Here is a 17,340-nt window from a genome sequence, read left to right on the forward strand (position 1 = left end):
AGTAATATGAAAACTTATAATAACCAGAAATTAATCCATACAAGAAGGGGGCTTCCCTCTCCTCAATACCTCACTCCTTTCGCTGAAGTTGTTTAGTACTTTCAACAAAGCTGCTTATTATAATTCAGCGACTCTTATGTTTCAGGAGAGTTAGGAAAAACAGATCAAATTATGCTGGAAAATCGACTACCCCTCCGTGCGAAACTACTCCATGGATAGTTCTTCCCATAGAAATCACCCCCCCCCCCCAATAAATTACCTCAGAAAATTACATCATCGCAGAAAATTCACCCCAAAAAATTTCTTGCGGATGGTTCCGACTGAAAAATTCTTCTTAGCATACTTTTATTTTAAAAAGACTTTAATTTCTGATTGTTTTTCAGATAATGCTAGAAATCCTCCCTCCGTGGAATATTTCAAATGAAAATCCCCTCCCCCTCGAAAGTTGATCTTACAGAAAATTTTGAAAATCCCCGATTGGAATTCCTCCCTTGAAAAAATCTCCTGAAAATTCCGACCCCGCTGAAAATTCCTCCGAACAATTCCTCTGAACATCCCCACATGTAAAACTAAGTCGACAAAGAGAAAGTAAGACAAATAAAATAACTTGACAAACGAATTTTGGCAAATTCTTCTGCAGCAAAACTTCTCCTGGAAACTTCACCCTCGAAACTATCCTCCTTACGGAAAATTCCCCCCGTGGAAAATTGGCCCTCCCCTCGAAAAATGTCTGTATACCACCCGATAGCAAATACTAAGTGTAAGCAATGGGTGAATTCCATAACTTACAGCCCTTTCCCCAGGAGCTGGGAGGGGGATTAGGTTATCCCCAAAGGCATGGTTATTAATCTCTCAACTATGTTGAACAAAATGCAATGACAGAATTAAGATTGGACGACTGTGGGGGATATAAGAGGCGTAGTAGGGGGGCTAGTTGCCTACCACTCTTTTTGGTCACTTGAATAGGTCACTAGAACTTTTAAATCACGTTTAACCCGTGATCTTTCTTTTTTCAAATAATTCAGAATTCCACGTTTATATAGATGGAAGCTGGAAACCTCTACTGTAGGATTATCTGATAGACTGAACCTGATGGTGTGCTTTTCATTAATTTCACTCCATATTTAGGGGGTTTTCTCCTTTTTTCGGGAATCAGTCAAATTCTTTTAGGCTCATTGCTTTTGATGGATAACACTAAACTAAATGAATCTTAAATATTAGGAATCAGCCTAAAAAATCAATTCTTTTAATGCATCTATTGATATCAATGCTCCCCATTTTAGAGGTTTGGTTACCACTGAGCCGAGTCGCTTCGTACTCATGAGCCGTTTGATCATAAATTTCATGGCATAAGATCTGGTCTTACTTGTTTGATTAAATTGATGCTAATCTAGATAGTAATGAAAGAACCTGAATCTTAACTCATAGAGTCAAGATTAAATTATACTTCTAAAATAAACTCAAAGTTCCACTGACATTGCAAAGTAGTTTTTTTTTAAGATAGGCTTTATATTGCAATAACAGTTATTTTGACCATTACCATTGATTGCAACGAAAAAACTGTTTTATGAGCAATCATCCTTTCTCAATTTCAATATTTTCCCAGATTAATTGGATTGGTGTTACCCAAGTTTCCATTTTGATTATTCGGCTATTTTGCATGAGAGCGCGTTGCAGAGGACAGAATCACCAAGGAAAACAAATATTCAAAACGGTATCTTCGATTTTTTATAGTTGCATCTTAATTTTTCTGAAAAATCCCTACTTAAACTTGAATGTTTTCCACATCCCGTTTTGTCCACACTTTTCTGTTTACCTTTAAATGTACTAGCCTGACTTTTTTTTTCTGTCCATATATAAATCTTCCGATAATAATAGGGCGTTATGGAAATGTTTATGGTGTTATTAAACTTAAGCCCTGGCAGATTCTCGTGTCTTCCCGCCTCATAAATTATCGTTTAGGTTTGGCCAAATATGAAGATCGATTAAAAAGCAATAACACACGAGGAACTTACCGTGACTCCGTTAAATGATGTTGTTCTTAAAGCATCAAGGAACAATTTTTCCCAAAATGAACTTCGGTATGAAAAGTCTGCTAGAGATTGATTCCTATAAACTCGTGAATGGCGTTGTCTCATCCTAAATAAAATACAAATGTAAGTAAAATACTAAATCTTAAAATTAAACGTAAGTAACATCTTGATTCTGTCCTGTTTTTCCTCTGTCAGTAATTTCAGTTTATTGCAAGAACGTGATATGAGTCAAACCTAGTTGGCTTTTACAGAAAGCTGGGTACCTTAGGCTGGATTGATATACATGATATTACATTTGGAATTTTCTCATGTCCTTAAGTCAGAGCCTAGAGTTTGCATGCTGAAGTAAATGTGTAGCCTGTGTCAGAGAAGAATATCATAGTTGTTTTGCCAAGGTTCCATTTCTACGAACCATGTTCCTACTTTCGAGTGGAAAGCTTCGTGTAAGCCGTTAAACAAGTCGGCAGTAGTTTCAAGATGAAGAACTTAAGATGTTTGACGAATTCCTAGCCACATTGCCACAATACTTTCTTGGAATAATAAATGGAAAAAATTGCATAGATTTCAGGTTTTTGCCTAAACGCATGCAAAATTTAGTATTTTTCTAGAGAAGGAAGGTCATGTAATGTGTTTATTGGTATCTTTTTTCTTCTTTTCCCTTTTTTTGTCAGGGGTTATCTTATCTTAGAAATAGAGAATTTCAAAAAACTTGAATCTCTGGCAGTCGAAACCGAACAAAAATTAAGTAAAAAAAAAAAAATTCCGAAAAAGAAGTTTTTCGAAGAAAAGTAATCCGTCATATCAAACAGTTCGTGTTAACGAACTGTAGTAAGGAGCGACCCGGCTAAATAGTAAACGGAATTCTAAAAAAACAGAAATTTGATACTAAGAGATACATAAAAAAATCAGATTTTCATGCTGGTTTTAAATATATAAGTTTCATCTAATTTAATCTTTGTTATCAAGAGTTACGAGCCTGAGAAAATTCGCCTTATTTTTGAAAATAGGGGCAAACACCCCTTAAAAGTCATAGAACCTTAACGAAAATCACACCGTCGCATTCAGTGCATCAGAGAACCCTGTTGCATAAGTTTCAAACTCATATCTACAAAAATGTGAAATTTCGTATTTTTTTGTCAGAAGACCGATTACGGGTGCGTGTTTTTTGTTTTTGTTTTTTCCTAGGGTTCATCTTATTGACCAAGTGGTCCTAGATTGCCGCAGAAGGGCTCATTCTAACGGAAATGAAAATTTCTAGTGCCCTTTTTAAGTGACCAAAAAATTGGAGGGCACCTAGGCCCCCTCCCACGCTCATTTTTCCTAAAGTCAACAAATCAAAATTTTGAGATAGTCAGTTTGTTCAACACAGTCGAAAACCATAATAACTATGTCCTTGAGGATGACTTACTCCCCCGCCTTCCCCGGAGGAGGGGCTGCAAGTTACAAACTTTGACCAGTGTTTACATACAGTAATGGTTATTGGGAAGTGTACAGACGTTTTTCAGGGGGACTTTTTTGGTTTGGAGGGGGTTGAGGGGGTGTGGCTATGTGGGAGGATCTTTCCTTGGAGGAATATGTCATGGGAGAAGAGAGATTCAATGAAAGGGGCGAAGGATTTCCTAGCATTACTATGAAAAAAAAACAATGAAAAATAAACATGAAAAAGTTTTTTTTCAATCGAAAGTAAGGAGTAGCATTAAAACTTAAAACAAACAGATATTATTATGTATATGAGGGGTTCTTCGCCTCCTAAATACCTCGCTCTTTATGCTAAAGTGTTTTTAGTAATTTCAACTATTTATTCTACGGCCTTTCTGATTCAGGGGTCATTCTTAAAGAAATGGGACAAACTTAAGCTTTAGTGTAAAGAGCAAGGTATTAACGTGGGGATAAACCCCCTCATATACATAATAAAAAGATAAGAATATAGAAGTTTGTTACGTAAGTTAATCCTTAAGTTACGTATATTTTTTACTCATAAAAATGTTTATTAAAAATTAAAAGTTCTAGTTGCCTTTTTAAGTAACCGAAAAATTGGAGGGCAACTAGACCTCCTTCCACACCCCTTCTTTCTCAAAATCGTCTGATCAAAACTAAGAGAAAACCATTTAGCCAAAAAAAGAATTAATATAAAAATTTCATTTTGATAATTTATGTGCGGAGAGCCAAAATCAAACATGCATTAATTCAAAAACGTTCAGAAATTAAATTAAAAAAACTAGTTTTTTTAACTGAAAGTAAAGAGCGACACTGAAGCTTAAAACGAACAGAAATTACTCCGTGTATGATAGGGGATGTTCCCTTCTCAACACTCCGCTCTTTGCACTAAAGTTTTTTACTGTTTAATAAAGTAGAATTGAGAGACAGAGTCAAACGTTAGCGTAAAGAGCGGGGCGTTTAGAAGGGAACATCCCCTTTCATACACAGAGTAGTTTTGTTCGTTTAAAGTTTCAATTTCGCTCTTTACTTACATTAAAAAAAACTAGTTTTTTTTATTTAATTAAATTTAAGACCGCAGAAATGAAAAACTATAATAATTCAAACTCAAAACGATCAGAAATTACTGTTAAAGAATAAGTGAACCCAAAATGAGCAGAAATTAAATGAAGAATCTTAGAAAACAAACATACAATAGGCATAATACAAATGAACAAATGAACCTTTAAACAATTAAAACTTAAATTAACTATACAAATCAAGCTAGATAGCGTTGATGGGTTTCATATATTAGAGGTCATAAGGCTTCGGTGTTTTATTATTATTATTATTGTTGTTATTTTTCTTAGACTCTATTCATATGGAAAGAGTGCTCGTATAAACTTCAAAGGGAAATCATTTGATTAGAAATCAGAAGTTCTAGTGCCTTTTTTAAGAATCAAAAGTAATCGGAGTGCAACTAATCCCCCACACCCTTTTTCCCCAAACACACCCGACCAAAATTTTGAGATAGCCATTTTGTTCACAAGGGTTGAACGATAAGATAACAAAAACTTCTGAGAAAAAAAAAAACAGAGCCCCGGGGCAAGGGTTTTAATAAGGATATTTAAGGTGTTTATGGAAGGGATGGCAGTATAAACTTCAGAGAGAACTTATTCGATTGGAAATTGGAACTTAAATTCTCCTTTATAAAGGTCAACAGCTATCAGAGAGCAAGTAGCTCCCCACATCTTTATTCCCCAAATACATCCGATCAAAATTTTTAGATAGTTATTTTGTTGAAGCTGCTCCAAAAGTCTGGTAACAAAACTCAGGGTCGACAAATTACCTCAGAGCCCGGGGACAAGTATTGTAAGTTATGCCCTGGATGGAAGGAATGTCACATAAACTTTGGAGGAGACTCATTTTATAGGAAATCGAAAGTTTTAGTGCCTTTTTTAAAAGTAAAAAGTGATCGGAGGGCAACTAGCACCTCCCGTGTCCTCTTTTCGCCAACTGTATTGGATAACAATTTTGAGATATTTTTTCTGTTCAAAACACTCCAAAGATCAGATAGCAAAAAATTCCGGGGTCGGCAAAATCCCCAGAGCCCTGGGGCAAGTGTTGTAAGAAATTATAAGTTATGCCCCGGAGAATTTAAGTTTTTATGTAAAGGGTGATCGTATAAACTTCAGAGTGTGCTTATTCAATTGAAAATTGGGAGTTATAGTGTTTTCTTGAGAGTCGAAAGGGTTGAGAGGGAAAATAGCCCCCAAACCCTGTTTTTCTCAAATGCATCCGATCAAAATTTTAATTAGCCATTTTGTTCAAAATACTCCAAATAAAAAAAAACAAAACCTCTGGGGTGGACACAAAGCCCCAGAATCCAGTGGCAAGTATTAAATGTTATGACTTGATGGCATATAAGGTATTTATGGAAGAGGTTTGTCATATAAAATTTGGAGGAGGCTCATTTGATTGGAAAGTGAAAGTTCTAGCTCCCATTTTAAGACTCAAAAGTGATCGGTGAGTAGCTATACCCCCCTCCCAGGCCTTCTTTTTCCCAATTGCATCCGATCAAATTTTTAGATAGCTGTTTTTGTCCAAATAATCAGAAAATAAAAACTCCAAGTTCAACCCCCAGAGCCCGGGGGCAAGTTTAAGTTTTGATCAGGTTTGTAAGTTTTGTAAGTTTTGATCCGGTGGCATATTAGGGCTCATATGGAAGAATTCTTCAAGACAGCAATAATTTTCTCTACAAAAAAGAGTTTATATTTGGCATATAATCATATTAATTACTGAAAGCTAATCAGTTCAAGATCTTATTTTACAGTAGTTTTCATTTTAAATTCAATGGTATAACAAGTACAAAAGAAAATACTCGAAATATAATTCGTTTTCAGTAGAGCGCCAATGGCACAGCAGGCTTAGACTTATACACGTTAGAGAAGAGGCAGTAGCTAAACTATTTGCAGTAATTTTTGTTCGTTTTAAGCTCGATTTGCATATTACAAACAAGTTTTACTAGTTTTAAGATTTATTTACTCATTTAAATTGCATGTTTGTTTGTTATGACTCTTTATTTAATTTCTGTTCGTTTTCGGTTTCATTTGTTCTTTAATAGTAATTTCTGGTCGTTTTGAGTTTGAATTACTATAGGTTTTTGTTTCTGCTGATCTTAGTTTCAATATGGTCAATTCTTTTAATATTATCCCTTAACGTCTTAATACTTTCATTTATTCAAGTTAAAAAATGAAAGAAGTCGAATATTTTCTTTCAGTAAGCACAAATCATGTTCTGCCCTTGAGAAGGTATGGGGGTCGTGAGTCCTACTAGTGTTAATTTCTGCCTTTTCTTTAGTTTGACTCTGTTATTTATTGTAATATCTGTTCGTTTTGGGTTTCATTTATTTATTGATGGTGATTTGTGGTAGATTATTTAATTTTATTTCTGCTCATTTTCGGTTTAATGGAGTTCTGTCGGTCCTTTAAAAAACTTGTTTTGTGAAAAAGTTTTTTAATTGATTTCTGTTCTTTTTATTGACATAGCCTTTGATAGTAAATTAGCTACCAATTTCCATTAGTTAGCTACCAATTGTAAATCTCCAAAAAAGTCACACTTCTACACAAACAGAAAGTAAAGCTGACTAGAGTAAATTACGTGAGCTAAGTGATGAAGATGATTAACAGCTTGATTTTTGTAGGAAGGAGAAAATCAAGCAAGTATTTAAAATCGGCTGAATGAAATGGGAAAATCGTGTAAGTTGCTTTCTCACGCGCAACAAAAATTATATTAAAAGTTCATAATCACTTGGGTGCATAGGAGGGGAAAATAAGTCCCTTCTAAGCTTTAAAACCAAAGTGCCTTTCCATGACGTACTAATAACAGTTCAATAAGGACAAATCCTTTATTTAGCAGTGAAAACAATTACAAAGCCTCAGGCTCTTCCGATCACAAATACAGTGACCGACTTCAGCAAATATACTGAAGACGGTCTGTATATGTGAAAGAAATATCCAGAGATTTTGTTATTGTTTCCACTGTCCAATAAAAGGATGTGTCCTTATTGAACGGTTATTCGTAAAACTCTTTGTGGAATCAAGAGTAAAAAAGGAGTGAAAAAAAATGATTTCAGTTACATATCAAAGAAATTTTATCTTTTAGACTAATAATTAAAAAAAAAAAAAATTGTCGAAGGTCAACCAGTCCCACTTCCATGTCCTTTCATGCCGCAAACTCCCTTAAGACGTCTGATCAAAATTTTAGAATAGTCATCTTGTTTAAAATATTAAAAAAAATCAAATAACCATCATTCCTAAGATGACAAGACGCTCCACAGACCCTGAGGTAAGTATTGCACGTTATATAAGTTGCCCTGTGCTTGCATATAAGGTTGAGTTTTGAGACAAGGATGCATGTTTGATCTTTCGTCCCCAAAATGGGGACGAAAGCGTCAATGCGTCATGCGCATTGAACTTCCTTCTTAACTCTGATTTTTTTTTTAATAAAATTGAGACTATTTGTGAAGATTAAAAGCTTCAAATTTTAAGAATAGCGTTTAATTAAAATAGTTTTTTGCCATTTGCATTATCAAATATTTATCTAAACTTGTATTTAAACGACTGTAATGGTAACCAACTTTTTTTTACGACAGTTGTTTGCGTTTTTTATGTTTCATTGCTGTTTCTTTATTATAACCTATAATTCCTGCATAAATATGTAATCCTTTGACCTTTTTTCTTTAACAATTCTACTTTTATTCAGTTGAAAACAAATCTACTGTTTCTGCGGTTTTCCAAGTCATAAAATTAGCGACTTTTTTTGTTAAATTTTTTAAGAAAGGAATAAAGTAAACATGTCTTTGTAAAAAGTAGGCAAAGAGTCTTTTTTTTTACTGTTACGTCTAAAGAGTATTATCAAGCAATTCGTGGTAGTGAATTGTAAGTAAGGAGCAATTCCGTCTAATTGTAACTCAGTAGTTTGCTTTTTATGCTGATTCCAACTACATAATTCATTTGTACCGAAGTTGTCATAAGTTGTTAAAAAAAAAAAAAAAAAAAAAAAAAAAAAATGGACCGTGGAGAAAAGGGCACTTTTAAAAGACATTCAAAACCTTTTATTTCCAGCCCAGTTTAACTTTTTTTAAAGTTTCAGTGATATTGCTAGTTATCACAGAGCGATGCTGCCTATGATATTGCTCATACACCCATTTGAATACCTCCGTGCGTATAGTTTTTTGTTTAATTGAAACTCTCCCTAAACGTTTCCTAAAAGTTTCACCTTAGTACCCTTATCAATGTTAATTAGAGTAACTGTACTAGTAGAATTAACAGTTTACACAATGTACCTTCTGGCTAGTTTAAAATTCATCACAACTTGCTCTTAAGGGTCTAACTTAATAATGTATGCCGTTCTTGAGATATTGCTTTGTCACCTCTTTGAAAACATGCATACTCATAGCTCTTTTTTATTTAGTTCAACATCTGCCTAAATATACCTGCAAGGCTTCACCTTAATATGCTTAACTTGCGTAATAGCAACAGTAGTAGCAGCAGTAGCATTATTAGTTGCAGTCTGTGCATAGCACCCTTGGTTTCCTCAACATCCCCTTCAACAAACGCTGAAAGATTTAATCTAATATCATCAACCATTCCTGTAGTATTGTTAATAAGTCCTCTTTACAATCTGTATGGTTATAGTTTGTTCTGGTTTAACTTAATACAGTTTCAATGTTTCCCATTTTTTTTTTTGCATTAATACCCTTAGCTTTAGCAGCAGTAGTGTTAGTACCAGCAGTGATAATAGTAGCAGTATTGGTAGTTGCAGTAAAGTTAATAATAATAGCCTTAGCTTTAGTGGCAGTAGTAGTAGTTACTGTAGCAATAACAGTAGGAGTGGTACTAGTATGAATAGAAGTAGTTGCAATAGGATGAAATCAGTCAACATCCCTCATAACAAGCCCTATAAGTTTCAACTTGAGACACCAAACTGTTCTAAAGATACTGCTGATACAGCCTTTTTATAACCTGCATACAGACGGTGTGTTGTGATTTCAGTTAACCTCTCCCCCCCCAAAAAAAAATAATCCTGAAAGTTTTATCTTCATTCCATTAGGTAGAGTTTTAATAGCAGTCACAGTACTAACGTGCAGTAGTAGTATTAACGTAATTGTTTTTGGTCAGTTTAATATGCCTCTCATCATGTCCTGGAAGTTACAACTTAATAAAATTAGCACGTTACTGCGACATTACTGATGTGTCCTTTTGATTATTTAAGTATCCATATTTTTCTCATAAATTTTCATCTTAATACTTTCAGCCTTTCAGTTGTTACAGAAGAAGTAGTTGAAGTAATAACAGTAATAAATGTAGCAGTGGTAGTGGTCGGAATATTAGTTGTAGGGTCCACAAATTGCCTTTTGGTCAATTGATCTGAACCTTTGAGCATTCTCTGAAAGATTCGATTTTATAGACAAACTCATTCTCGAGATACTTTCTTTTGACAATGTGTATGCACATACGTGTCTTTCGATTTAGTTAAAATTTCCCCTCGATGTTTTAAAAATAGAAAATTGGTATTAGTAATAGTAGCGGTAGCAGCAGTAGAGGTGGTAATTGTAGTAGCAGTATTAGCATACACACATTACCTTTTTGGTCAATTTTTCATTAGCATACACACATTACCTTTTTGGTCAATTTTTCATCTCACTTATCATTTCATGAAAATTAAATTATTTAATACTGAGATAAGCCCTTTTGAAAACCCGTATATGCATATCATATTTTGATTTAGTTTAAAAATCCCTTCAACATTCTCTGAGGGATGCACGTGAATGCGCTTTGTCTTTTTAGAAAATAATAGTTTTTTTGGAAAGTCAATAACAAGTGATATGTAGTGGTAGTGGTAACAGTAATAGTGGTGGTATTTGTAGTAGTAGCATGCAAATATTACCTTTTTGGCCAATTAGTCATCTCCCTTATCATTTTCTATAAGTTCTATCTTAATATACTCAGTCATTCCTAAATTACGTTTTTTTACAACCCGTATCAACATAACACGTTTTGATTAAGCTTGAAACTTCCTTCAACATTCTCTGAAACTTGCAGCCCTTGCCATGAGGTCTGTGAAGAGGTTGACATCTCCAAAGATATAATTACTGAAACTTTCAAAACTGCTGATCAAAATAGCTCTCATAAAATTTTTATTTGATGTGTTTTGGGAAATGAAGGACTATTGGCTGGTTGCCCTCCATTCACTTTGACTCTTAAAAAGGGCACTAGAACTTCCAACTTCCTACCAAACGATCATCTAAAGTTTATATGACCGCCTGTTCCGTAAAAACTTTACATGCCCCAGTGAATAGATCACAACCCTTGTCCCTAGGCTCTGGGGGGTTTTGTCTGCTCATAAGGCATTGTTATATGTTATTCGGATTATGGTGAAAAAATTTCCATCTCAAAATTTTGATCTCCTCCATTTGAGGAAAACAGGACGTTGAGGGGGGAGGGAATAGTTGCCCTCCATCACGTTTTACTCTTAAAAGAGGATTATAACTTTACATTTCCAATGAAGTGAGTCTGCTATTAATTTTCTACGACTGCCCTTTCTGTAAAAACCTTATATGCCGCGGGGCATAACTTGCAACCTTTGCCCCAAGACTCTGGGGTTGGGGGTTATGTTAACACCAAGGCCTTGTTATATGATATTTGGACTATTTTTTTAACAAAAATGTCTATCTCAAAATTTATATAGAATACATTTGGGGAAAAGAGGACATGGCGGAGGGGGAGTGGAGGCTAGTTGCCCCTTTATAACTTTAACTCTTAAAAAGAGCACCTAGAACTTCTGATTTCCAATCCAGTCTTTCCATTATAACCTTATATACTCCTTGGGTATAACTTATAACCCTTGCCCTGACGACTGTGGGGGAGGTGGTCATCCTGAAAACCTGTTGCTGGACCTTTTAACTATACTGAACAAAATGGCTATCCCAGAATTTTAAGTGACGACAACTCCTTCTAAACGAATTGTCTTAGTCAGAAGATGCAAAAAAAGAAACAGGAAAATACATTGACTCCACATCGCTTTGTACATAGAAGTGCTTTTCTGCTGCCTATGATAGGGGCTAAAACCTTTCAAAAAGAGTTCTCTGATATGTTGAACTTGTTGGTGTAATTTTCATCAAAATTACTCATCTTCTTGAGGGCATTTTCCCCCTTTTTGAAAATGACCACCGATAGAGTTAAAGTTATATTTGATTATCAGCTGTCTGACCACTTAACTATAACTTGTTCTATCGGTGTGCTATCTTCGGTTTCTCAAAGAAGTTCATTAACCCGTCATTCCTAAGCGCGGTGGTATCGTCATGATTGGTCAAAGATTTCCAAGTTTAGTTCCTCGATTTGGTTGGTTCGATTCTAACTAAAATTAATGTCCTGTTTCACCTCCTCCAAAAGTCACTCCACTTGCCTAAGAATGAGGTCTTGATTTGTCCTGATATATATTGTTCTGAAATATGCCATGCCCTCTGCTTAGCCTTAAAAAGGCCGTCCCCATGCAACGTGCCCTAAAAGGAATCGTTTTTGGATCGTCCAGAAGTCCAGAGCGGTTTACTTCGTTTGGTCAAGCGATGTTTTGGTTCTCTATATGGGAAGAGCGTGGGCGTCGAACTACCGGGCATGTGAACGACACATGGATCTTTACGAAGCGGAAGTTTTCCAAATTCTTGCTACAGTATCATACAGATCTTATTAACAGCTATTCTTCCCGTGCAAAAGAAGATCGAAATATTGTATTTAAATTAGTATCCTCCTCCTCCTTCTTTGTCACCCTCCTGATCTGAAATTCCAGAAGGTGACTGGTTTGCATGTTATGAGTCTGAGTTTTCTGCCCCTGATCTCATCATAAATCAATCTTGTGAAGCAGCTCAAAGATCAGTTTCTGGATGCACAGCCTGATGAAGATTTTGTGGTCAGTACCCGTTTTGTCGCAGATCTTATCCAAATTAAAATAGAAACGTTCATCTGGCATTAAGCATCTCATTGCGATTCGTTTGAAATACGGGGGAAAACTTCTTACGGCTTACCTGTCTCTGCTTATCCAGATGATTTTCACTGGTGGGTATCGTTCCTTCTTAATTTTTGTGAATCGAAGATTTGGCTTCCACCTCTAAAAAAAAGGGAAATATGAAGTCCAATGTACATCATTCTGCCTTATTACTGTAGCTACATCTTTTTGCAAGGTCTTGGAGCTAGTATTTATTAAGGAGCTTGAAAAAGTCTGCAATACTCCTCCACACCAGTTTGGATTTAAGCGAGGTACCAGGCATGCTGACGCTTTAACTGCTGTTGTAAGTGCTTTTATTAATGTGAAATCGTCGGGAAAAAACCTTGTTCTGGGAGCATATGATGTCAGACGTGCATTTGACTCTCTTATCCATGCAGCAATGCTTTTGAAAGCTGGTAAATCTGGATTGAATCAGGCCATTATTTGTTCTCTTTGGGATTTGAATTCAGCACCTGTATCCGCCGGAAACAGTTCTCAGATAAAGGCATATCCCCAGTCCCGTATAGAAAACTTATCCCGGTCAAGAAAGGGGCCTGTCGAGGAGCTGTCACATCTTCTGACCTCTTTAATAACTATGTACTTGAAGCAAAAAATTTTTGCCCACCTTCGCTGATTTTGTCTTCTTTAATCTTTTCCTTGGTATGCTCTGCTGACGACATCCTAAGCCTTAGTCGAACTCTTAAAGGTTTCACCAAAATTTTTGGAATCCTTGCAGCGGAATATTTGAAAGTTGGGCTTGAATTCAATTCCTCTAAATTTGACATTATCCATTTTAACTGGAAAACAGATTCCTCTGTCCCTTCCTTCCGCACTTGGATCTGTCTTTGTTCAGCCTCTAGATCACCATATGTATTTATGTTTACCCCTTGCTTCTTCTATTCGACACTTCTTCATGAATAAATTGTCTAAAACTTTCTTGAACTTCTTCTAAAACTTCTTCTTGAACAAATCATACGGATAATCTCAGCAACTTTACTCTTCCATTGTATCTTGTAAACTTCGATTCAACCGACCTTTCCTAGCAAGGCTATATAATGATGTTGCCCTTTCTCATTTCCTCTACACTGCACCCGTCTGGAAACTCCTAACTAAAACTGACAAGAATAAAATACAATCCATATTCTTTAGTTTTGTCAAATATCTGCTTCATCTGCCTCCGTGGTATAGACATTCAGTCGCTATTGTGTAATTCAAGGTTGCTGACCCCAAAGTTGCTGTCGCTAGACGGATAGCGAATCATAATAGAAAAAGAGATAGGAATTTAAATGAATGGTCCCACATTTTTAAGCAATGATTAACTTTTCTTATGCGTTATCTTGGTGTCTTTTTTGTTGTTCTTGTTGTTTCCGGTCTGTATTGTTTTTTTTCCTATGCTTTGTCTTGTTGTGTGTTTGATTTGACGGGTTTTTTGAAAAATTTTAAAAATAATAATAATTTAATTCTTGTAAGATCGTTTAACACTATTGTTCTGCAGCATACATAGTATGTTGCGCCGTTTACTTCTTTTTCCAAACATGACACACATTTGGTACGGCACGCATAGACCCTGAGCACATACGTCAGAACCTTAGTTCATTTGCTACCACAGCAGAAAGAATAGGCTCAAATCTTTATTTGATGATGAGGTTTCCGAGGCAGTAGGCCTGTATTTGGAAAAATATTAATGTGGAACACATTATGAAATGTATTGGACCCAATTTTTCTCGTTTTCCTTATGTTAAAAACGAGCTTGGATTAATTAGAAAAAAAATATCTGCTGAAAATAAAGAGCAAATTTTGCCCCTACTTAATAAATTAGTAGTTAAACTACTTTTAACTACTGCTTAATAATTAAACTACTTAATAAATTATATTTTTTTTCAAATTATTAGGGAGCAACTTCCCTCCTTGTCCCTTCAACGACGCCACCGTTGTCCATAATAGCTGATGCGCAATTTTACAACACTCCCCATAAATTTATCGGAGATTGAGATATTCAACATAGTTAAAGGAAGCTTTAAATAAAAGTCTATATATTTAAATATATAGTATATGTAGAACTAGACACTGATCTTGTCTAGTTCTAGAGGGCGTGAATTTCTTAGGAACGAATGCGGTACCGTGCTGCAGTAAAGCCTCTGAAGCTGAAGAGCCCAGTATATAGTCTTTCGATACTCTCAAATCAATAAGTCATCTCAGAATTTAATCGATAGCAGCTTGGCCCTCTTAGCAGCTTAGGCAGATATTGTTCAAAGTTGTAGTTTTGGGTCACAATAAGGAAGAAACGCCATTTTACCGAGGTAACGCCATTTCGGCTATGTAAAGAGGGCACTAGAACTTTTAAATTTCATTTGAATGAGCGCTCTCGCAATTCTCTAAAAGTATTTTCTTGGAGCAAAAAAAAAAAGTAAAATAACCAGTAAGCAAACGAACACGCCCCCGTAATCTTTCTTCTGAAAAAAAAATGTAAAATTTAAAATTTAAGTAAATAGTAGCTTGACCTCTTCAAGATTTATCTATAATAGATTTTCTTTGCTTTTATAACTTTCATTAAGATGAAAATTACGATTTTTACAATGTTTTTGTCCATTCTTCTTCAAAAAACTGGGCAATTCCTCTCAGACTCGCTGGTTTCGAAGAGTAACTTTAAATTTAATGAATTTTATATGTTTGGAATCAGCATAAAAATGAAATTCAGTTCATGTACTAAAAGTTATCAAAACTCCTTTCTTTAGAATTTGGTCACTATTAACCTGAGTCACTCCTTACTTACAGTTACTTATCACGAACTGTTCAATACAATCTTTATGGGTCAAATTATAAAAAGTTAACTAAGGTTTATTTCGTTTCGGAGCTATTTAATATGAAATCCTTTCAGCTAAGAGTATTTAGGAACTAACAACATTATAATTTGAAATAGTTAAGCACCATCATTAAGTAAATGACTCTTCAGGTCCCGTCTATAACTTATTTTACCTTAAAATACGACAAGTTTGTATTTCTTATAGAATCTGACCCAAATGCAGTTAACACCAAATGAGAACTAGTTTTACTTTTTTTGATGAAAACTGAAATATATCCATCCAACTCCTTCGGATCGGAAATTGAATTTAAAAGCATTCTACTGTAAAATTGCTAAGTGACCCTCAAAGCGATACAATGGAAAGACCCCACTGATAAAGGTCTGAGTAGATACAAACAAAAATATTTCCCAGCTTAGGAAAAGCGAATATTTTTCAGATCAATGGCTCTAAAAGGACTCAAAAATAAATTGCCTCTCTGTATTTTTCCTCGCGCTTAATATTTATAGCATACAATTTGACAGAAAAAGAGTATTCGACTTTCTTTCAAGGTTATTTTTGAAACTCTCCAAAATAGAAATTGCAAGCATCTGAGAGATATCCAGAGAAGGCCGTATCCAGGATTTTTGTTCGGGAGAGAGGAGGTTTTTTAGGGGTGGGGGGAGCTGGGCATACATTTTTTTTAATGCAACAAAAACTTGCTTTGATGTTCAAAACAATTGTTGTGGGTCCAAACTCCCTAATCCCTCTGGATACTGGTCTTTATCCAGAGCACAAGTTGTAGTTCCTCTTGTGGATGGTAACAGTACTTGGTTGATATTTAATTGTTTCGTTGTTTTGATACCAATTTTAAACCAAGTCAACAGAATGTGTTATTTAAAGGCATATCTTTATTTACCCTGTTTAATTCTTCTGTTTTGCAGTTTATGCTTCCATGATTATTTGATGGTTCTGTCTTTGGTTGAGCTTAGCCTTCTCTTTTCTTTCGCTATGCGAAGAAAGATGATCCTTAAGATAATTATTTTTTTTTAAACAAAGTTCTTCTGAGTGAAGTGGGAGCAAATTTGAAACATAAAACGAACAAAAATTATTGTTTCACGGTCTATCTAACGTATATCTATAAAACTAGTGCAAAAAAACAAACTGATGAAATGTCCCTATGTTTGCATGATTATAAAAAACTAGCGATTTACTGTAAGCACAAAAAAAATATAGGAGGTAAAGTAAAAGCAAACTAATTAAGGACACTTTTACATTATGAAAATAAAGCATTTGGGGACCATTGCATTATTTATTCTTTCTTTTTTTATTTGAATCACCTCTGCACAATGGGCTTAGCCCAAGGATTTGCTATCATTTTGGTTCTTAAATTGACCTTTCATGATTATTACTGAGCTTCTCTAGAGTGGTTGAAGCCAGATTAATGGATACTTCAGCACTGAAATGAGATCCTAAATTATAATCGGGGAATATGTTTCTGAATCTTTCCCATCCTACGAAGAACAGAAAATATCCGTAATTCTAGTTGAATGACTAATGATTCATCAAAAATGGTTCGAGCTAGATCAAAGAAAGCTTCAGAAGCAAATCTTGAGCCTAAACTGTACTCCGGGAAGTTGTTTATAAATCCCCCTCCCCCCAAAAAAAACAAAAACAAAATATACTGAAATTGAAAACTTCCGGGCGTATCGAGGTAAAGTTCCTTTGATAGTGGCTGTAGGGAATTTTAACGATCTGATCAACATCATTATTGAAGATTTTTAAATTGTTTATTAGGGAAGAAGAAGACCAAAGTTTAATGTCTTATGAAATATTATCCTTCATATTATTCAGACCAATTTTAGAAAATTGAAGGAAGTCAAAAGACTTGCGATGTATATAAAATATAATTCACAGCAATATTTGTGGTCATTGTTGTATTTTTTCTGCCACAATGCTCAAAGAATGCTTATATATTACATGGATGTATCCAGAGGGAAGGGGGGATTGTCCGATTTTACCATCTCTCCAAAAAAATAACCCATTTGTTGCTGTATGGCACTCAA

General features: G+C 35.0%; 1 protein-coding gene across 2 annotated transcripts in view; it reads right to left on the reverse strand.

Moving 5' to 3' along the window:
- Window positions 1-17,340, reverse strand: part of LOC136034628 (gamma-aminobutyric acid type B receptor subunit 2-like) — a 340,796-nt gene that overhangs the window by 197,928 nt on the left and 125,528 nt on the right. For both annotated transcript variants that reach the window (XM_065715928.1, XM_065715927.1), the window contains exon 7: window positions 2,016-2,139. In XM_065715928.1, the coding sequence (XP_065572000.1) occupies window positions 2,016-2,139 (124 nt within the window). The remainder of the gene's footprint in view (window positions 1-2,015; window positions 2,140-17,340) is intronic.

The sequence above is a fragment of the Artemia franciscana genome, chromosome 13, assembly GCF_032884065.1.
Source record: "Artemia franciscana chromosome 13, ASM3288406v1, whole genome shotgun sequence".
Taxonomy (NCBI): domain Eukaryota; kingdom Metazoa; phylum Arthropoda; class Branchiopoda; order Anostraca; family Artemiidae; genus Artemia; species Artemia franciscana.